Source organism: Calonectris borealis, chromosome 26, assembly GCF_964195595.1.
Source record: "Calonectris borealis chromosome 26, bCalBor7.hap1.2, whole genome shotgun sequence".
In the NCBI taxonomy this organism is placed as follows: domain Eukaryota; kingdom Metazoa; phylum Chordata; class Aves; order Procellariiformes; family Procellariidae; genus Calonectris; species Calonectris borealis.
In genome coordinates, this window is record NC_134337.1 from 8,128,745 (window position 1) to 8,151,549 (window position 22,805).

Genomic DNA, 22,805 nt, shown 5'->3' on the forward strand with positions numbered 1-22,805 from the left:
CCTTGGTAAAAGAGACATTTTCCAGGATTATCTGTGTTTGACATACTTGACTATTACAACAGGTTAAAAGATCCTGACAGTAAAGCATTAGCACCATGTCAGCCGTTCAATCGAGAAGTAGAAAGGGTTTTCAGGTTTCCTATATGCAAGCAAAGATTAGTAGAAGGGAGTATCTTATATTAGATCAAACCATACAGTTAAGTATCAACAAGCTTTTGGGCACATACAGAATACACTGAAAGTTCCAGCTTCAAATGGATCTTTCCTACCAGTACCTGATGGCTCTTTTCCCCATCGGAAAGTTTATTTTTCTCTTTGAAGTGCAACAGCCTGTATTCAGATCTGGCATGTCTGTGCTTAATGCCATTATTCACAGCATTCACACCATTTTCTGTCTCAGTCCCTTTCTCAGCTACCAACTTTACTCTTCTAATCCTATGAGAGAAAATACAATTAAATGCTTTTATGTCAAAGAAAAACTCTTTGAGGAAAACATCATGGGAATACATAATTGTCTTCTGCTGACAGGCTCTTTGTGTCCTGATTCTGTTGAAGGACTTATATCTGCTTCAATCTCACTGGACGGTTCTTTTGTAAGTTTAATAGTATCTTAAAACTTCTAAACCAAGAGGGAATTTTTTTCTTACTATTATTTTGAAAAAAATAAATAACAGCAATTCAGAAGACAAGAAGTCCTCATCAAGAGAAAGGACCTGTCAGTTGAAAACTCATGAAGAAACTCACCTGAGGAAACAGCAGAAGACAATGAAATACTACCCCAAACAATCTATCCTCCTTTTCCTCGAGTTACTTTTAGAAAAAGTAAGATGGTAAAGTAGGATGACTATTCAAGCAACTTACTTAAACTAGAAGGCACAATTGCTTCTGGAAACCAGGTAAAACAATAATATAATTTGAGCATACACATTCAAGAAAGGTCACTTATCTGATAAATAAAAACAAGCTCCGCCACTTTCTGCAACTCTTCTAACGCTCAGTTTTAGCTACAGTGTGAGACATGGTATGATCTCCTAATAAGGACATACTAAAAATTCATGAGGAATCAGCCTCTACAATACCAAGAGAGCTTTTAGTTCAAAAGAAACTAGTTGGCAGACTTTGGGGATGTCAGTGACTGTATACATTCTGTCTTCATTTTCCCGATACCAAATTGTTCGCACTGTCATTACAAATACACCAAACCCAGTGAAGATCACATACCTCCTTCGGAAAAGCATACTCAATAAATTGTTAAGAATAGATGCAGACTCAGACTGCTCTTCTTTACTGGTTTTGTCAGGAGAAGACCAACTGTTCCCATCGACACCCACAGATTTGCGTAACTTCCTGATTTTTAAAAAGAGAATTAAATTTGCATAGCAAGCTACTTTTAGGTCTTTCTTAAAAGATCTGAATCAGATTTGAACAGCCTTTTAGATGCTATTTTTCTTAAGTCATGCAGACAGAATGCTTATTTCCAAATAAAATAAATTTTATTTGGATTATTTTATTAATCCAAATAAGTTTTATTTGGATTAACAGAAGTTATACATATACCCACAGGACATCAGTATATTGCTAGTAAAGGATACAACAGACAAAATCTGGACAAAATCTTTACTGTAGAAATCTAATGGAGGCAAAACTCTATCCACATCCATCATCCTGTGTTCAAATATCAGTGTTTAAACTGAGTCAGACACCTAACAGTTAAATATCTAGTAGATGAACCGTAACATCTCCCACATGCACAAACAAATTGCTAGCAATGAATCACCACAGCCATCTCTGTCATCATTTGTTCTCAATACACATCAGCAATTCCCTGCAGCTCATGCCAAAGCAGGACACCAGACCGGTTTGCAAAACCTTGAAGATGCCTTTCTGCGCAGAATGCCCTCCTCTGGCCACAAAAAGAAACTGTTTTAAAAGCTACGTTAGAAAAAGGCCCAACTGACAACAAAACCAGACCTAACGTAGCCTGGTAAGTTTGCAGCATTTGTCTTGGTTATGAGAAGATTAACAAGCAAGACAGAAAATACTCATTTTCACATTTATGATTAAATAACATATTTACATAAAAATAGAAGAGAAGATATTTACCCATTAACTTCTACCATGAGCAATCCATCATATGCTTTGATGCCAACAAATGAACCCGTTACCCTGCTCACCTCCTCCGTCTGCTGAGTCCATTGTTTCCTGCAGGTTTGTTGATCTGGGTGGACACTATCTGACAGTGAACAGTTCCCATCAGTAACATAAGGCACATTGGTCCCATGACTTCACTTGCATTCACAACAGGCATCATGAAATACAACACAACTGCTATGACTGAAAAGGAGAAAATTGTATCAAATGCAAAAATTAAGAGCATGGCCCAGTTCTTCTGCCTTAACTATTTACTTTTACTCTGTTTTATAATTCCTGCAAATACTAGTGCCACACGTCTTGAAATCTACATTAAGTACATTTCAGACAGGATCCTTAGGCTTTAGATTATGGACTACAAAATGATGTCACATTCCTTGCAGAAAAAGGATTGTGGCACAGGCTGCTACTACCCCTTACCTTGCATAACGTAGAGCACCAGGAGCCACATAAAAATACGTTGGGAAGTAACCTGTATCCACCACTGCCTGAATAATGGAAAAAATACAACTCTCACAATTCCTTTCCGAGTTAGCGACGTCCAGGGAATTTCAGGCTTGGCTTTGGCAAATGTAGAGCCTTGGAATTAAAGGAAAAACAACCAAATCATTGATTGTGAATTACAAGAATTTTCTTACTTGTGACTTCCTCTTTGGCCAAGACCAAACCCTGCCAGAAGGCCGCAGTTCAGAAGGGTGACAGCAGCCCAACTTTAGGCACTCGTCCAATCTATACACGTCAAACAGGCGCGCCTAAAAGTAGCCCCTCATCTTATCCCAACACCCTGGCTGCTGACCCTCCCCTACCTACCCACGCCTGCTCCCACCAACCACTGAGTGCTGCTTTTGCTGAACCACCCCCAATTCCTCCTGCCTCTGCGTTCAGGTTTTCAATGCTCCTTTTGTACCAGTGCGAGCAAGCACGGGCTGGCGAGGTCTGGGCCTGCAGCAACGCTCTGTGCTGCTGCCGCCGCCGGACACCCGAATGCCTCGGGCTCCGGGCAGCCGCCTGGCAGCTCAAGGCAAACCACCTGCCAGGGAGCTGGCTCGCCTTCCCCCGCCCGGCGCAAAGCGGCGAGGCGCTCACGGCTGAGCATCCCTCCCAGGGACCGCTCACCTCTGATTAAATCCACGTCGATCAGGTCAGGCTGAATGTGACCCTTCTTCTTAGGCTTGTTTTTGAAGCCCTACGAAGCCAAAAACAAAGGCCCGTTAGCTGCGAGGGGAGCCCAGCCCGGGCTGCCAGGGCGGCGGGAGCGCCCGGCCGCCGCCGTTACCTTCATCTCGGTCTGCTCGATGGACTTCTCCCATATCTGCTGGTCGTAGGCCCCGATCTGGAAGGAGAGGAGGCTGAGGGCACGGCCGGGCCCGCGCCCGCCCGCGCCGCGCCGCACTCACCTTCTTCTGGTACCAGGAAATGGCATCCCTGTCGGGAGAGGCCATGGGGCGCCGCGGGGCGCAGGCCAGCTGGGGGCGGCCCGGCCCCGGCCCCGGCCCCCGCCCGGGCCGCTGTTACCCTGGAGACCGCCGCAAGCCCGGTGCTCGACTGCCTCCGCCTGCCCCCGCACCGCCCCCGCCCAGGCAGCACTAGGAGAGCGCCGAGCCCGGCTCCGCCCCGGCCGCCCGCCGCCGCGGCTCTCGAGCAGAAAAAAGCAGCCAGGCAGTAAAGGACAAAATCAGACTTTGTTTATTAAAAAAATACTTTACAGGAAAAATTTCTATGCATTCCGTTGGACTATTTTACAAAGAATAGCTTAACAGTTTGACACTCGTGTACAGCCAGCTACGACAGAAACGCGCTGCGCCGGGGTCCGCGCGGCGCTGGCGCTGCTCGGCGCCTGCAGAGCCGCGGGCGCGCTAACGCCAATAAATACGGCAGGGCCGCGCAAAGCAGAGTCCCCAGGCAACTGCACCGCCCTCTGCAGGACCTCGGGCAAAGGAAAGCCGCGGCGCGCCGCAGCTGCCAGTCCAAACCAGATCAAGTCACAGACACAGCGATACAGTTGTACAACGACAGACCCCGGGCGCCCGCAGACCCCCCCCGGCGGCGGCACCCGCGGGCACTGCGCGGGTGGCCGGACCCGAGAACGGCAGGCCACGCCGGACTAAGGACTTGAGCTCCCGCTGTGGGAAAAGCTCCGGCCGTAGCCTTGTCCAGGGGAGCGGAACTAACATGCAGGAAAACAGTAGAGAGCCCTTTTTCTGTATGGCGAGACCTACACCTGTGAAAACGCCCATTATAAATCCCCTGAGAACACTTCGCCGAGTGTCCCACCTTCCTGGAAGAGAACCTGTCGAGTACCTGCACAAAATGACTTGTAGCATGTCTAAAGGAGAGAGGAAACTGAAGCTAACTGGTATTTCATCTTTAAATTGCACTTTGCCAGTCCACTTCTAGCACAACTGAGCTGCTCACCTTCATCCCAAGTGACATCTTTAATCAACAGCACTTTATTTAACATAGAAGCCCAAGCCCGAGTTCCGTATCTCCAAGCTGATCACTCCTTACGGACAGAGCGCTCGGTCAGTTAGCGCTTGTCTCCAGTATTGGAGTGTTTTCTCGTTATCAGCTGACACACGTATCACAGGGCAGATCCTCATGAACGGAGAACTGGGGATTTACAGGAACTGACCAGCGCATTCGTATTTATGAACTGTTCGGTATCTACCGGGGTACTACTCAGAACTACTAGAACAACCCATGAAATTCGCCACAGTTTGATTATCTCATTATGTAGGCTGTTTTATGAAATCTCACAAAGAAATTCAAACAGCTGGCTATTTAACATGAGAGATATTCAGAAATGTTTACTTGGACCTACCCAGAGATTTGTTTTGCTCAGCAAACACTAAGTGGCTTGAACTCGTTACACCATTTCTCAACAGCTATAGTTTATAAAAATCGGTATTCTACATGTCTTGTTCTGGAAAACATTTGCATCTTTCACACCAAGGCATTGTTCTATTCTGCTCTGTTTTCAGTGCAATTGAAGCGATCCTGAAACAACGGCTAAAGAGTATAGCGATCAGCTTCATAAGCAATCCCTCTCACAGTTTACATCCACAGTTGAGGTGGAGTTTGAAAGTAGTATGTCATTTTGGTAAAAGCGTACCAAAGCTGATAATATATTTAGGTAACAGATTTTTATAAAGTTTGCTCCTCTCTTCCTCAATCTTCCAAGCATGCTAGAACAGCATCAGCAACATTCGAGTCATTTGAAGATACGTTTCTGTATTTAAATCTGACATTAGATATTATGCTAGTAATGGAACAGAACACAAAGAGAGCATGATACTATTGGTCATGTCCCTCCATCCAAAGAGATAAGTCAGAGCATCTTCCTCGTATTTCAAGCTGTAGTCACAGATTTCACTAAAGCTACAGTTTTGAAAGCAACATGAGCCACTCTGGTCTTCTTCCTTCATCCATTTGAAAACATGCTATTACAATTAACAGAGGACTTCCAAATTGATTCCCTCTTCATTCTGTTTCAACTTCCACTATAAAACAGACAAGTTGGTGTATGGGGGCTCTTAATCTGTTTATTCTGCCTTTAAAGTTATGTTTGCAGACTCACTGTAGTATCTGCAGATTTGTCAATTCCTGAGTGATTGTACGCAGTGCTGGCTGTCAAAGAACGGCCACCGTATTGATGTACCCCTACTGACACGACCAAAGAATAGCACATGTGAGAAGTGAAATGGGCACTTGGAAGACTAGCAGACTTCGTAAAAAGGAAAGAACACCCTTGGGTAATACGATCTTTGAATGTGAAGGATGAACTGACACCACTATTGCCTGTGAGGAATTTTACTTTGCACAACCCTTAAAGCTATGAAATTCCTCTTAACATAAAAAGTGGAAAAAACCCACCAGAGAACAGACGGCTCATTTATGAACCAGTCTGGGTCATCTAGAATTTCTGCTAAGATTAAATTACACCCCTGCATGAATCACATTACTTTTCATCATAAAAGCTTTCCATTCTAACACCTTATTTACACAGATTACTAAACAAGTCACTACCACTTCAATCTGTAAATTAGTTTTAAATTGAAATATTTCCTAGTCCTCATTTTTGTACCGAAGACAATACATACATACACATAAGGAGTAATACAGGTTCTAACTAATCACTGCAGTATCTTCTGATGATTATTTTTCTATCAGTTTAAAATAGTGACCTCTACACTGAGGTGCTAGTATGTATATAAAAGCCTACACAAACAATATTGCACAAAGTAAGATTTATAATAGAGTAACATATTTTAGAGACCCTTATAAAGAGAAGAGTAATAATTGATATTAAAAAGATGCATCCAGAACTAACACAGCATCTTTGCTTTTGTCTAGTCTAACATAGTGTTTCAAATCTTTCTACCCCAGTGAGGATTAGAACAAATAAAGTTTTCTGGACACAGCTTAAGTTGCACCAAAACCCAACTTGTACTCTAAATGCGGGGAGGGGGAAGGGAGAGGGAAAAGGGGACAGGACTTCCTTCTGATGACTGGAAAGGGCAGTAATAAATGGGGTGAGTGAAAGTCAAATACAGATTACACGTTAACATCCAGAAATATTGAAAGATTGTTTAAAAACTGTTGATAGCTGACACTCTACATATTTAGCATGTGCCACTGATTTTTCCACAGTACCTGGGCACCCAGAAGCTACACATGGAAACAGCAGTCCAATGCCATAATACTTTTTATTGTGAAATAGTAATACAGAACTTCCTAGAATAAGGACAGCCTTACTGCGTAAGTCAGTTTTCAACTCAATGCTATTATATTAAGTGCATCAGTACACGGGAAAGTGTGGTTCCATTGGACACGTTACGACCTGACCAAAACAAGCTGCCAAGTTGGTTAGTATTTTAAAGCCTTAAAGTGCTCAAAGATAGCAGTTTCCTCCACAAGACTACCAATAGGTTCTCTAATTTTGACACTAGTATTAATCATGTTCAGGGAAGATGTGTTTTGGAAGCAAAGCCCTCACACCAAACAACATAAACAGTGCTATGAAAAGTGTTAGGTCAGTAAGTCATTGCATTTCAACAGGATCAGACACTTTCTTCAGTTAATTTTAGAGATCACCTTTGTAGGAACTGTACGAAATAGAAATCAATTTCTGTAGCTTGTATATAAACTCAACTTGAATATAAACCAACATGTCGAGAACAGACATACCAAAAATTTCACAAACCATCAAAAGTGCTGTGCTTTCTCTTTTCTTTTTTTTAAGCAATTAAAATGAGATGGGAAGTCTTCTACAAAAGCATCACTTTCTGGTGAAGATTGGAGATAAAGTAAAAGTAGGGAAATAACACTGACCAATATAGTTCAATCATTTTATGTTCCTGGAGGAATTTCATTCTGACTTTGAGGAGATATTCAATATCTCTTTACTTAAACAGAAAGAAGTGGTAGACCACTGTTACAGGTTGTACTAAGGGGTTAAAATACAACTTGAATTTTGCATAATCTGTGTAAAAAAGATATGCTTGACATTTTGGAATGTCACCTTTCTTTATAGAATTATAGGCAAGATTTCTCCAATAAAACATAAGCCAGTTATAAAACTATAACTTCACATCAAAATTTTAAAAAGTTGTTAAAAAAATGTTTGATTATATACATATCACACAGAAGAGCCTGCATGATCCTGTGGATTGTGTTGCTGATCAGACTCTATTTTAAAACCTGGAAGGGGCTGGGCCACCTGATCTGGTTGCACAAGTCCTGATAACGAAGAAGCAGAGGAGGAGAGCACCCCTGTTGTTAGCTGCATTTCTATACCTGGTTCTTCAGACTCTATTTTTACACTCACACACTGGGGTTCACCTTCTGACTCTGTCTTTCCAGGAACACTACTGTTCAAGCTTGAGTTGCTTTCTGCATTTTGAGACGTCTCCCCCACAGGGTGATATTGTTTAAGTCTTATATGCCAGGCTAAGCTGCAGACTGCTGACACTGTTTTGAACTGATGGATGACATTTCTAGGGATGAAGTAGATGTCATTGTCACACAACTGAATTCTAGCATAGCGAATGCCTTCCCGTCTCATTTGGTTTAGTTTGGCTTCATCCACCCACTGAACACACTGAGAGAAGGAAAGATGGTAAAGTTAGTGGTATACTCTGTTTAGAGGAAACAATTCAGTATCCACCTATTTTCAACGTACTTCGTTTCTAAACCAGAATGTTTCTGTTTAACAGGTAAAACTTCAAATTTAAATGAGAATTGGACTTTTTAAATATAATTTATCTAATGTGCACATCTTAGGAGAGGACAATGAACAGTTAGGAGCATTCTACAGTTATAGTTGAAAAGAGTAGGTTCGACATGAGGCTGCATTGTTTTGGCTGACAGGACTGAGTTCAGATGCCTTCACGTCCTAAGACAACATCAGTATTTTGGAAAAAGCACAAACAGGCATACTGTTTCTATAGCACATACCATGACTCACAGCATAAATCCCAGCTTAGTGGAAAGGAAAAGCCGTTGGACTAGATGATCATTGTAGGTCCCTTCCATCTGAACTATTCTATTCTGAAACATGAGAAGGGAAACTGCCCAAGAGAGCTGTGAACTGAGAGCCACTGAGGATACAAAAGGGCTGGCTATACAGTGAACCTGAAAACTGTCAGAAGCTACTTCCAAAATGCTAAGAATGAGCTGTCACTAGGAAAGATTCAATACCTGTGACACTGGAGGTTCATGCAGGTCCAACTGAAGTCTCTGCACAACATCAGTGAAATCTTCAGCATGAAAACAAACCACATCTTTGGTTATACGAGGCTGGTCACTCCTAGAAAAAGATGAGAATTCCAGGAATTGTTAAAGAATTTGAGTTACAGAGAATTATAGCTCTTTCCAGCAAAAAGTTTCATTGGACCAATAACCGTCTTCAGTTCTACACTGCGCACGAAGTCTCCTCACTTCTCAATATGTGTATTACTGGAGGTGTAATTCACAGATTTCTCTTTTTTTTTGTTTGTTTTACTTCTTTCTTGATGCATGCACAACAGAAGTGCTGTTTTCGTGGACAAATACTATACTGAAATGTCCAAGAACTAGGTTCAAATTGCCACTATCAAAGTTCTCTGTATGTTCTAGGAACCACGATTTGCCTCAATTCTTCCATTCTATAATTAGAATAATTCTGTATTAAGGGAAAAATGTAAAGTAACAAAGTAACTCTGAAGTCGAATAAATGAAGAGCTGGGTTTTATTCAATGGCTGTGAATCAGAGTAAAGGAAGTTCTGGCACCTTTTATTCATATGAAAATCTGATGATATTGCTAGTGATGCTGTGCAATTTCTACTGTAATTGCTAGAAATAACAATGATGCAACTCTAGTTTCTCTGCAAGGTCACCAGCGATGTCCTGGATACATGAAATGAGAAAGCACTGTAGCTGTGAAATTAATTACATTGAGTTCTTAGATTACTCTTACAGAAGTTAGCATTATACCTATTCAGGAAAAGAACAATCACAGATGATGGTCCAGGCACGGTATCTTAAGGCTTATTTTGTATATCACCAAAATTTTCTGCAAACTACTGTTACAACTCTTCTACTGCATCAAAAAGAGGGAAAATAGTAGGCCTATAGCTTGTGTTTTTCAAGCTCTGAGACAGCATTTATCTCATTACAGGTTTTAAACCATTTCTTTGATTAGGCTTGTTTACCAAGGAATTTTCTTTTTTTAAGAGAGAAAATGTTTCTAATTACCCCCTCCTACTAGAATAGTTGCTTTTCAGTGGCACTTACCATTCCCCAAACTGTACAGCCTTCAGAACACCTACAGCAGCTGTACTCTGCCAGTCGAACCCTTGACCCACATGATCAGCGTGAGCTCTGGTTCTGTCTTCAAACAGAACCTCACGGGGCTCACTGGTCCGAGGTAGGTACTGGAGATTCTTTATTTCGTTCATTGACCTGCAACGTGATAAAGAGACATACTAAAAAATGTTTCAGACTACTCAAAAATAAATACTTGTATTAAAATAATCTTGAAGTGTTGTGTGCTGCGGGTTTCAAAATCAAAGCACTTCCCTCTGATTTCTTTTAGGTGTTTATTTGACAAAAGATTGAAACATAGACAGCAAAGTACAATTCAGGTTATGAAATCAAACTTTATAAAACAAACCCAATCACAAAAAAAAATTTTTTTGTTCACTTGTGCTGAAAGAATTCTTCCAGGAATTTAATGGTATATAAAATAGTGCTATTTTAATAGACACTGAAGCTTAATTATTTGAAATTACAATTAAAATATGCTTCCAATTCTTTATCTCCTAAAATTTGTTCTACAGCACACTCCTTCTGAGAAAGATAGCAAGTACACATGTATACCACAATATTTCCTGAGAAGGAAGACAGTATTACAAGTGCTTTAGCACTAATATTAAAATGCGACATGAACAGTGTAAGGATCTCTGCTGTTTTAGAGCATTTCACCTGCCCCCACCACCAAATTAGTTCTTTCCACAGAAATAAGATGAATAAAACAAGTCTTCTGAAGGATAATGAAAAGAGATTTCAATCTTAAGAAAGCATTGATCTAGGACATACTACTATGAAAAGTGGTGAAATAAAATAACCATCACAAACAACATTTGTCTTATCCACTAAGCCAATGTGAAACAGAAATGAAACTTCAATCTGTGATTTAGCCTTCTGAAGAACTAGTTACACATTTGTTCTCAAATCTAATGCAGACATAACTGCAATGTTTTACCTTTAATATGGAAAGGAAAACAAAACATTACCGGCGCCGTTTGAATGGCGATTTTGGCATATCAGCTGTTGGGATCATCTGCTCTCCTGGTCTCACCCACATTATGGGACCATCATCACTTTGTGACCTGCACTGAAGTCTGAGACTAGAAAGAGTACCCCAGGGCAAAGTCATCTAAAAGAAAACAAAAACAAAACAACGCACAAAACACACATAACACAAAACACTGGGTGAGATAGAAAAATTAAATGATGCCTTTGGTAAAACTGGTTCAAATTTGCTGTCTAAAGAATTGCATAGAAACTAAAATAAGTTCGAGAGGTAAATTATATTCCAAGCTAACTTTACCAAACTTAGTTTTTAGGGAAGTAGTTGATTATGTAGTGCATATATATGATACACTATATTTCATTTTTTAATTATTCGCACAACTGTAGCTACCTAATTCAGCACCTTTCATATGGACATAGGAAAGAATGTACCTCAGTAGCCCAAACGATAAGCACATCAATAGAGAAAATACTTTATGGTTTCTAATTACTTGGAAATATATGAAACTTCATAATTGTTTAAATATCTATAGCGCTCTAAACAAAACACCACAAGTTACTGCTTACTCTGAGAAATGGAGATTCTTCTAACATATCTAGAAATTCTGGGAAGTAGTCCCCAACTTCTTCATCCACTGCTCCAACAAGACTGATCTGCCGCATTGGTCCTGCTCTGTAGGTTCCACAGCAGTACGTTCGATTGACCTGAGTGGCCAGAAAGGAAAAGACAATACCACCACAGCTTTAGTTCTGTTACAAGGTATTAAAATTGATTGATATAATACACTATGCCACAGCTGAGATGAATCTTGGACTCATCTACATCTAGTTCATTAGAGATGCCTTTGGGAATACGCACAGAGACTGTTTAGAACAGATGCCCATATGGTATCCCAAGAGAAAAGAACTCCTGTCTGTATTACTGATAGTAAATACTTCTAAAGTTTGAATAATAGCAAGTTAGTATTTGACTAATTCAGGAACAATTCAACACTTCCAGGCTGACTTGAGAAATCCACCACGCAAAGTTTCATTGTGACTCAGTCTTTCACCAGCAAACTTAAACTCTCTACTAATTTGTGCAGTTGACTCTTGCTTCTACATTTCAAACTGTATGCTATTGAAATACGTGCATTCTTCATTTCAGTCATGTCCTATAGGCCTTTTCCCTATGACTGCAGTGAAAAAATCTAGGTGTCCTTCATGCAGTGGTTCTGATAATAGTGCTATAGTGTATTCACAAAATTGGACAAAAAATTGAGGAAATGAGAGGTCTAGCTAGAAATCCAGTGTTCATGTACAACAATTTTAGGATTACCATTTGCAATATAACCTGCTGTCACTGCTGTGGCCAGGAACACTTTACTCTCCCTTACAGCTTTTTGCCATCCTCTGTAGCACAGACTGTCACTTTCCCAGGTCATCTGGAAACTTTTCTTGCCAATTTCCTGTTCCTGGAGGAGAACTGCTGGCAAGACTCCAGTGTTCTCTAGTCTCCTCCTATGGACTGCTGCTACAACATGCCATATGGCCACAGAGTAGCTTGTATGTAGATGCAGCAGCTATTCAATCTTAGAAGATCAGAAATTCTGCCATAATTAGCCTGTTTTGTATACTCAGTTGTGTCTGAGCCCCAACCTTCCATCACTCTTCAACAGCCTCTCTACACTCATCAAGTGGTTCTAGTGGTGAAAAACTACAGCCAATCTCCATGGCTAAGTGGTGGGACAGGTACAAAGGACAGAGGGTTACTGGTAAATTTGCAATTTTATAGCCATGTTCAGAAACTGTGATGCCTTTTATAACTCCATTTATAGATATATGTATGAAGCAACTTAGTTTTAAGTTTTTTAATTTTACGTTTTGCAGTTTAGCCAACAAACCAGATGTAGTTAAACTACTCCATGAACTTGTTAAAGGTAAATTAGGAGAGATTAATAAAGCAAGAGTTACAGTTACTGCTGCAATTTTATCTTCTAGCAGCAACCATAGATATTTAGCTTCTTAATTATAGGAGTTTAGCTCACTCCTATTTCCAAAGTCCTCCTTTCTTTAGCTTTGTATATATGCAGTTGGCAGTTCTGCATTGATTGCACACACTTACATTTTAATTAAAAGCTAAATCATAGCCAAAGACTTCACATATAGCTTTATTCCTCAGTCCTAAGCCAGTTGCTGCACTGCATCACCTCTACCTGCACGTGTAGAAGTTTACATCCTAAGTCACTCTCAGAACGTCATTGTGCAGCTCAAGCACTCTACCTTCAAGTCCATCAAGACCATCAGCAGCAGCTGAATGAGCACATACTAACTTTCTGGGTTTGACCGTACAGATTTTATGAACCAGGCACTATCTTGAGAGGCTGTTAATTCTTTCTGGCTGTTGCCCTAAGAGAAAGTTAAGTCCCCAAATCCTATTAGAACATTACTGGTAAAGGTTCATATCTAGTAAAGTGGAACCATTTCACCAGCTAGCTAGAATGCAATTCAGAGCAGTAGTACTGGAAAACCGTAGCATTAGTCTAGTCCTGTGTGCCTACAGGAAACTAAGGACTGAAATGCTCTGGTCCTTAAGCCAGTTAAACTTAACTGCCTGGTACTATTAAAGTAAGTGGAGATAGACTACTTCCAGATGAGATTTGTTCTATTGAAACCACCTGTTGAGTATTCATTAGTATTTCACAGGCTTTTGTCAGAAGTTAAAATGAATTGTAATACCATATGCAGTTTTTCCTTGTAATATTTTCAAAGGGAATAAAAAACTAGAAGCTTTAACTTTTTTTTTTAATGCACTGGAATGCAATGAAAAAATAGAAAAGAATTCAAGAGCTATAAAGGAGACACTAGAAATACTTTAAGGAAATCTTGGATTTCAGTGTTTTGCTAGTTTTTAATAGAATTTGAAGAAATATATACATTTGAGAAACAAAACCAGGACATGTTGACACTGAAAATATGTACCAACTCATGGCAATCCCCAGCAGGCTGTAGTATTCATCTCAAGCACCTCAATCACAGGGGAAGTAGTCTACTAGTTTAATATGCTGTAAAAAATTCCTTCACATAGTTTCTACCTCATCTTTAATTCCTCCAGAGCAGCACAAATACTAATACCACTGGTTAGGTTAGTGGTCTCAAGAATATGAAGTATGCTAAGAACCTTGTGTGTAAAACCAAGCATGTTCATGACCATCTAAAGAACAGGCATCTTACTCATGGGACACTAAACCACCCAATTGTAAAGGAAGACCAAGTAACCTGCTTGCTGCACCTTCTTGCAAACTACTTTGTCCTTTCATCTGCCAAGTGCTCTAGATGCACTCTTAACAGCTGTATTAATTTCACAGCTGTCTTCATGCACCCCTCTTTTCAGGGAAGAAAGATGAGACTATGAAATACCTGAAGCCACTTTGTTAAATCCACTAGGACCTTTCTCAAAGCTTCTTGTTTTTGTTTAAAGTTCAATTCTTGTTTACTAACTTTAACCTCGGTCATTCCAATTTACATGGCTGTCAGAAGTTAATAACTTATTACCACAGCACCTTCATGCTACAATTTGTTCACTATGCTGCTTTAAAAACATTAGTGGATCATATGAGTATTAATTGCCACTATCTACAGATCAGATCATGGACTATCTTTACTATTATAAAAGGACCATTGGGCTAGTAAGACCACTCAGGTGTCCTGTGCCCTTTCAAAATGCCAAACAGCTATCACTACCCTATGTATCCCCTACTCCATACAATATCACACTAAAAGTGAAGCTATAGGCATATTTAAAATTTGAAATTAGCTCTTCAGTGTTCACAGAGACATTTTATAGCATGATGTGTTTCACACACTTGAGTGAGAACAGAAGTACAGTGTTTCCTGTAGAAGTTACAGGTCTGGTATTTGCATGTTACTGAAATAATTCAGACACCTGCCTCATGAAGGGCTAAGCAGGCAGTATACCTCTGTAGGGTAAGAAGGGGACATACAGATGAGGCATAGGCTTGAGACAAATGAGGTTAAGTTTCAGAAGTTTCTCTCTAGTTTCAAGAGATGCATGAATCAGTTGACAGTTGACAATATTTTAGTATGTCAAGCCAGCTATAAAACCAACCATGCAAACACTTTGCTACAAGGAAGAAAGCAAGAACACAAGAAGGCTTACTATTTACAAGAGAAGAAAGAAAGCAAGATAAGAAAACCCATTAGAGCAAGGGTTAAGTGTTTGACTAAAACCTGTCAGATATTTCAGTAAGACCGTAGGACATCATTTATATGGCTTCAGTGATAAACCAAATTAAGTTTGCAGTACAGATGCACAATTTCTCCATTTCATACTTTGGTAGCTTCCGCTAAAAAAAAAAAAAAAAGAAATTCCCCTTCCAGAATAAGAGACCTTCTTCCAGGGGTAAGAAATGTTAGGATGGTTTGGACGGTTCATGAACCAAAGCTGTCAGGAATAGAGTAACCTTTTCTAATAGTATATTGCAGGAGTAGGAAAACTCATCCTATTATCACCTGTTGGCTGCTTCTCCCACCTCCCTCGCAGAAGCAATAGCAGCTCATGCAAAACCTACTCCCTCAACTCCTTCCCAGCCTGCTCCCAGAACCCCCACTCCTTTGTAGGAGTTTAACTGTTCTTTGGACCATATAGAGAACCGATCAGGCAGTTGATCAGTTTCTCCTTGGAAAAAAAAGCAGAAGTGGTTTTGCAAGTTAGATATATTCCAATTCACTGAGTAGACCTAGAAGCAGTTGTACTGAAACAACTGATAGGGAAAATAAGAGTTCATTCTAGCTGCACTGCTAAGAACTTTCAAATTGAAGTATGCTCTTATGCGAAGAAAGCTTACAAATTACTGTTCAGTGATTTGAGTCTGGTAAGCTCTTAGTCCACGTGAATAGCTCCAAACTAAAGCTTAGCTTTAGCACTAAAGTATTAGAACAAACAAGCCAGAGCCAATGCAAGCAAAAAAATCCAGAGAACATGGAAGCTTAATTATTTTAATATACAGAAAGCAAACAGTTATACTACAAATACACATTGGAGTGCTTTGTTATAAACATTATAAACAGTTTACACTGTCCTCATTGTCCTGAGAACAAAGGAATTCACCTTGAAAGGAGTTAATTATAACCAGATTTTTATGAAGTCTTCCAGATTAAAGTTCTTATTTTGAATTGGAGACATTTCCTACTAAAATTGTTTGTCTGAAAAGTTACACAAAACAGCTGAATGTTGTACAAGCCAAAGGTCACATTAACTTTCAGTTAACTTGCAGTTTACAGATCAAATTTTGATTTCTTGACACCAAGTCTCCAGGACTCAAGACTACCTAATGCTCAAAGTCCCCTTGCCACGGTATGTTCAGTATAGGAAACAAGTTCATGCATACAGAAGGTTCAACCTAGAATGGAAGTGACTTTTAACTGAGCATCTTCAATTAAAGATAATATCAGTATTACAGCATACAACAATACTGTAACATGCTTAATCTGCAAAGGCATAACTATAAAGTGCTTTTGTACTGCACAACTTCTCATACAGGAAGGTCCAAAAGTGAAGCTTCGCCAATCTGTTCGTTCCTCAACAGTGCTGCCAAGGAATAGCATTAAAATAGCCAGACTTATCCACCCTGTGCTCTCTTAAGCATGGCATTTTAGCCTCCTCTATTTAAAGATAAGCTAGCTTGCAAAACTGGAGTTTTAGCAGTGCAGCTACCATAGTTGAATCCACCATCAATGTAAAGGCATCCTTAAACTAGATACTAGATACTCTGAAGAGTCCTGTTTCAGCTGTCTTAAATAAGAGTTGTGACAACTATACTTCTCTGTTTGCTCAGTGTATGAACCACACTAACATACTTCAGCCAGAGAGGATTAACCAAGTCATGCTGAAGCTAGGTTTAGAGAGGTGTTTTAGACCAATTGAACCTTGTCATGACTCAATCTTAATCAAGTTTAGACAGTACTTAAAATAGAATTAATTGAAATACCAGCACAGACTATAACCCAGTGAAGCCTCTTATTTATTACCATACATTCCTCACATGCATTTATAGTATAAACTATTCATGTTCACAAGACAGAGACATTCACCAAGAAAAAGTGTAATTGTTAAATATCCAATTGGCACTGTTTAGCCATTTTACGGGTCATCACATGTACTCAAAGTAAATTAGAATGCAATCATGATGTCAAAGAACATCGCTAAATCACTAATACAGAAGACTTTAAAACCTAACCTGCGGACAATTTCACATTTGCAGAGCACAGGTGTGTACTGTGCAAGTGTTCTTGCTGATAGCAGCAGTTTGTATGCTCGTCAGACTGTTTTTGGAGTACTATGCACTCTGATGCGGCTCTGTCAGCACAAAGAATTACTTAAACCAAAAAATAGAAGCTGGTTTAAAATAAGTGCTGCAGCAGCTATTCATTGTCAAACAAATTCATAAACTAAGTGTCAGAATTATTAATTTAATGGTATCTATGATAAATGCTGGAAACTATTCAAAGACTCCACAAGTGACCATGCAGTACTTTCCATAAAGCAGTAACTGTTTTTCCAACGCAAATCTTGCTTATAAGCATTTGGTAAACTCTGGGGAGATCCAGATAGCCCATCCACAAGCATTACCACTTCAAAATCTGTTGCTAAAGAAGGTCTGTTCCAATAGTACTGAACTGCACTCCACTACAGTTTCAGGTTTTTCCTTCCAACAAGTGAACCAGTAAAAGTAATTAAGGTCTTGTATAAAGACTTTAAAAGTAATCAGCAGTTTGAATCTGTTCTCAGACTAGACTAAGCAGGAAGAGGTTTTATTCCATCTGAACCAAATTTATCTAAACTGTAATGTTGCTGTATCATAGATACTTCTAAGCTTGATCACAAGAGTCAAATGCAAGGGTTTTTCATATGGGAATCCTGAAATTAGCTTAGTTATTACTGTTGCATCCATTTAAGTTACATAGAGATTCAGTTTGAGAATTTAAGATAGTTTAAGCCTACTATGGAAATCAAGGTACTATATAAAATGAAAGCCTTTTTCAAAGGCAGTCAAAAAGATATTCTAACCACCTCCCCAAAGCTGGAAAGCTTAAACATCCAGCATCAGCTACTGATAGAATTAAGATTTTTAAAAACTTATTTGTTGTGAACGATATGCTGAAACCTGGAAAGTAATGTCATCGCAAAAAAAAAACCCAGCTCAATCGAATAGGAAAAGCAGTGTTCATATTTGTAATCTATACAACTCTTAATACAGACTTGCCTATTGTTTTGAACAATGTCAGTGTTTTCCCAAGTTCAGAAAATCAACTGAAAGTCTGCAAGAAGATCAGTGCAGATCTTTCTACAGGTCACAGTTAGCAGTGTCTGAAATGTGATTCACCAACTACCAGTGGGCACAAAAGAGCTTTAAGCAAAAACAGAAATAAACACTACAGTAGCAGTAGTCCCAACATCATCTCTTTTCACCTGCTTAGAAAAAAAGTTGTGCCTCACCTATTTTAGGCCATCCCTGGTCTGGATTAATGAGATTAATCAAATCTAGGTGTTGTGCCACTTTTATACCTTTAAACAGTTCTTACCTGAGAGTGAAAATTTGAAATTGTTGTTGTTTCAATGTCCTTCTTGCCCAGAATTTCCATTTTCACTGGAGTGTTAGGGAAGTTAAAAGCAAAGTAATCCAGGAAGTCTGGTAAATAAGCAGCTGCTCCATGTACTATGGCTAAAGCATAGTAAGCTGCATTTTTATCATTTTCACTGAATGACAACGCAAGAAACTCTTCTGCAAATCTCTCCATCTCCACTGGAGACAAAAATGAGAGTTCATCCATGTAAGCATGAAGGACCAGAGCACCACCATTGGACTGATGTTCTTCATGTATGAAGTTACTAAATTTAGTGCCAGTTTTCAAGAAGCTGCTGCGAACAGAGTGCTCCTGGTGTGTCACAAATGGTGTTTGTACTCCCTGGGGTATTCGATATTCCTGCATACCCAAATTCAGTCTACAGAGCTGCTCATCCTTCAGATACCTGAAGGATTCCTTGTTCATTTCTAAGTTGTCACACTGTCCTTGAGACAGAGTCTCTTTGTCAATGCGAGTGAGTCCAGCACACACTGTCTGCACTTCTTTGTTGTACATTTTCAGGCGTTTTCCCCTCATATCTTCCCGGTGTTTCTTTTTCTTCTTTTTCTTTATCTTCTTCATAATAAGACCGTCAGCTCGCTGGGTTTTGCCATTTTCATCTGGAGTTTCTGGCAGCAACAATAAAGAGAAGATTAGAGTTCTGCAGTTGCAGCATATTCACCCAAAAAGAATTAAGACCTCTCATTTGCTAAAGCTATCTATTCCCAGGAAGACTGACCAATAGTAATACCTTGACTTTTGACTTACAAGACTTAACTATACAACCAAAAACACAGCACATCCAGTTATTATGCAAAGAAGGCCTGGAATTAAGGAAAACTTCCAAAACTCAAGCTTAATATTTTAGAAATATTTCAATCTTTAATAGATTTATTAGAATACCTTTAAAAGGAGTCCATATTTGAGAACATCTATAATTAAGTTCATTAATAACTTCTGACATTTAAGGCAGTGCCATGCAGGAGAAGAGGATAAACAAGTACGTGTAACATTTTAACATTAAGACTTTCATTACAGAACACTTCCCTGATTTTGGATACACAATATAGAAGCAAAACAGAGTGCAACTGAAGAGGTACAAGCATTATTGACATTTAGAGGTAAAAATACTTAAAGCAGTTAGCTTTCTGGCCAAAAAAAAAAAAAATCTTAGATTCTGAACTTTTGATTAAAGGATCACATCTACATCTTCAGCTATCTTTTGCTAGTCTTATAGTTAACTGTTCAGTTAATTCAGAGCTAGAAATTAAGAGGTGGTTGTTTGTTTGGTGTTTTGGTTTTTTTTTTAAGGGTTAATCAACCTGTAAAAGGCTAAAGGTTAGGAGATAAAACATAAAAAAGTAGTTCTGTTAGGCAAAATGTAATAGTTTAATTGCTCACCTTTTAGGAATAAAAACTAATTCAAATAATATTTAGCAAGTGACAATGGTAGTTAGAAATCTTGATGGTCCAGCTGTTAAAAAACTCAGTTGGCAAGACAAGATTTTAATCTGCCTGAATCAAAGAACTATTTCATGCCAACAATGCACATAAATCTCTAAGAACCATATTATCAGGATAGCTATGGGGATCAGAACAATCTGCTGCTGAAGGTAATATCTGACTAGAAGATGCAATAGCTAAAGTTTTCCGTCTCCCGCAGCACAGGGCTTTGTGCTAAAAAAATTCCCTTTCTTTGTCCGCAAAGCTATCAAATTTGTATTCCCTCTTTATTCTCTTGCAGTACTTGAAGTTAAAGAAAAAAACATGTTACACTGATCTATGCGAAAAGGTGTAATGATAAATACACGCAGCTTCAAGTTATCTAGTCTAACCACAGTATTTAACTATATCATTACTAGTTTGGTCTCGGAGCTCTTTAGTAAAGATGGTTGACCTTCATAACAGCCTGGTGTAATGAACAGAATTACTCATGAAGCAAAGAAAGAGCTGATTGCTTAATACTAACTTCATACAATTGTCTTAGGACCTGAAAGACAAGTTTTCACAGTACTGCTGTTAGCCTTTACAAACAGCAAATGCCCTTATTTTTATATTACAGCTAGGGAAACCAGGAAAAGAAAGGTACTTGTTTTGGTAAATCAACTGAAACAGTTCTTTGAATAAGCTTTTCTGGAAGTCTCAGAAGTTAAGCATGCATAAGCTTACTCAATCACTAAGCTCTCAAGTATAGATACTGCTTTACTAACTGCAATGAACATACGACTCACACAGAAGATCTTTGTTCTGGTGGGATCAGAGATTTCCAAGCTGAAACTAAACAAGAATTTCATCCCACCATTGAGCTGTTGGGAATATTTCCCTGTAGATGTTTCTAAGTTAATTTTTGGATGTTAAAGGTGTCTTATTTTAAGCATTTCTAATTTTAGATATAGTTTAAAAACCTCAGATATGGACTAGTTTTAATTCAGAGTATCTTCCTGTTTGAAGATATTCCCTAATAGCAGACATATACCCAGCACTCTTTGCATTTTGGAACTTCCAGTGAACACTGGTCTATTTTCAGCATAAAAGCTACCCTGACCACTGCTGTATCCACTGAACACAGCAGAGTCCCACTACTACAGTGAGACTAACCTCTGTATTAAGCAAAGCTAGACAGTGACATTATGGTAATGCCTGACAATCTTGAAGGAAATATAGTTTTAATTATCCCTTTAAATAAATGGAAAGCCTCCAGTACCTCAAACATAAAGAAAGCTATAGCCAGGTCATTAAACTATGGGCTTCCACAGTGAGGTAGAATAACAGCAGTACCAACAACTCAGCTAGTCTAAAACTATTAGACATCACATAACTGAACACACTAGTATCACCATTAAACAGCAAAAACACTGGAAATGTTCATTGTCACCTGTGGCCAAAGATTAGAACAGTATAGTCAAAGAAACAGGCAGTTTAATTAGTTAAACATAGAAATAAAAACTGATAGTGAAAGACAGGAAAAGAAATCCAGCCCCATCCCAAAACCCACTACATATGCAGTCCAGGACAAGTAGCGAAGAGCTTTAGACTTCCAGTTAGCAAACAGCTTGCCTTTGCAAATCTGGAATTCAGATGGTAATTTTAACAATGTTTAAGCCTTCATTAAAAGAAGGCCTCATTTGATTACTGGGTTAGAACTGACATACAATGACACTCCCAGTCTACAGAGATATACTACTTCTATAGTTTTGTCAGCATTTATCAAGCTAAAGTTTAAAATTTACAATCTAGTAGCTCTTATAGTCATTATTCAAACACAGTCACAGTGGTTTAGAAGCATTAAACAGTAGTGAGAAGTCTCTCTCTATAATAGCTTTGCCCATCCTTAAGACAGTACTATCCAGAGATTACACTATAGACCTAAAACTTTTTTAAGCACATGCATCTTTGGCACAATACCTTCACGTATACTCCTGGAGCATTAATTCACAACAAAATATCTTTATTTATTAGTAGCTTTTGCAATTCCTTTTTATTTATGTTGCTCTCACCAAGAGGCTTTTTACTATCACAAATTTGTGAGCAGAATCAAAACAGTTGTTCTGTACTGTTAAAGAAAGATGCACAGCCTTCCTATTAGAGAAATTTCAGGGCATTTATTTAAAAAAAAAAAAACAACCCCACCAAACTAAACCAAAACAGCAGCTCCTCAGTTCTAGTATATGTTAATGCAAGCACAGTAGGAAGAAAGCTGTGCTATCAAAGCACTTGTATTTCGAACCTGCGATGAGGGCAGTTCTGACCAGCAGCACCAGAGCGGGAGCAGCACCAGCAGAGCCCCGCGGCTCGCGTCTCTCTGCCACACACACCTGGGCTCCGCGCTCAGCCCTGAAGGGGAAGAAGCGTCGTGCCCCGCCACGATGGGAAACCACGACACGGACGGCTAAATCCACGGTCTGCTCGCTACCCCGCATACCTCCACACGAACACGCACAGATTCGCTCAGGGCTCCGAGAGCGGCAAGCATTCTCCTCCGCTCCCGCCTTCGCCCGGGCGGGCGAGGCCGAGGCCGAGGCCGAGCCCGAGCGAGCGGCTCCGCCGCACCGCTCCGCCGCCGAGCCCGGCCGACCAAGGGAGGCGGCGTGCGAGGCCGCCGCCGAGGGACGTGGCGGGCGGGCTCCGCCAGGCTGCCGCGGGCGATCCGCACCGGCCGAGCGACCACGGGCGCGCAAGGCGGGCGCCGGCGCGGGCGGCAGCTGGTCAGCCCCGCTGCCCCCCCCCTCCTCAC

The 22,805-nt window shown here is 39.9% G+C and overlaps 1 protein-coding gene across 9 annotated transcripts in view; it reads right to left on the reverse strand.

Annotated features, from left to right (window-relative positions):
• PHTF1 (putative homeodomain transcription factor 1) overlaps nucleotides 1-22,805 on the reverse strand; it is a 31,724-nt gene that overhangs the window by 8,466 nt on the left and 453 nt on the right. For 3 of the 9 annotated variants that reach the window (XR_012677356.1, XM_075174242.1, XM_075174240.1), the window contains exons 2-12: nucleotides 18,530-19,200; nucleotides 11,513-11,650; nucleotides 10,927-11,069; nucleotides 9,926-10,093; nucleotides 8,851-8,959; nucleotides 3,428-3,484; nucleotides 3,268-3,337; nucleotides 2,572-2,730; nucleotides 2,175-2,334; nucleotides 1,222-1,347; nucleotides 228-435 (exon numbers count right to left, since the gene is read on the reverse strand). Coding sequence is in view for 8 of the 9 variants with exons in the window: in XM_075174242.1 (XP_075030343.1) it covers nucleotides 228-435; nucleotides 1,222-1,347; nucleotides 2,175-2,334; nucleotides 2,572-2,730; nucleotides 3,268-3,337; nucleotides 3,428-3,484; nucleotides 8,851-8,959; nucleotides 9,926-10,093; nucleotides 10,927-11,069; nucleotides 11,513-11,650; nucleotides 18,530-19,200 (2,009 nt within the window). In the remaining variant the exon portion in view is untranslated. Of the gene's footprint in view, nucleotides 1-227; nucleotides 436-1,221; nucleotides 1,348-2,174; nucleotides 2,335-2,571; nucleotides 2,731-3,267; nucleotides 3,338-3,427; nucleotides 3,485-3,548; nucleotides 3,694-5,945; nucleotides 8,252-8,850; nucleotides 8,960-9,925; nucleotides 10,094-10,926; nucleotides 11,070-11,512; nucleotides 11,651-18,529; nucleotides 19,201-22,298; nucleotides 22,792-22,805 lie in introns of those variants that run through there. The other 6 variants (XM_075174243.1, XM_075174241.1, XM_075174244.1 and 3 more) reach the window with 5 other exon arrangements.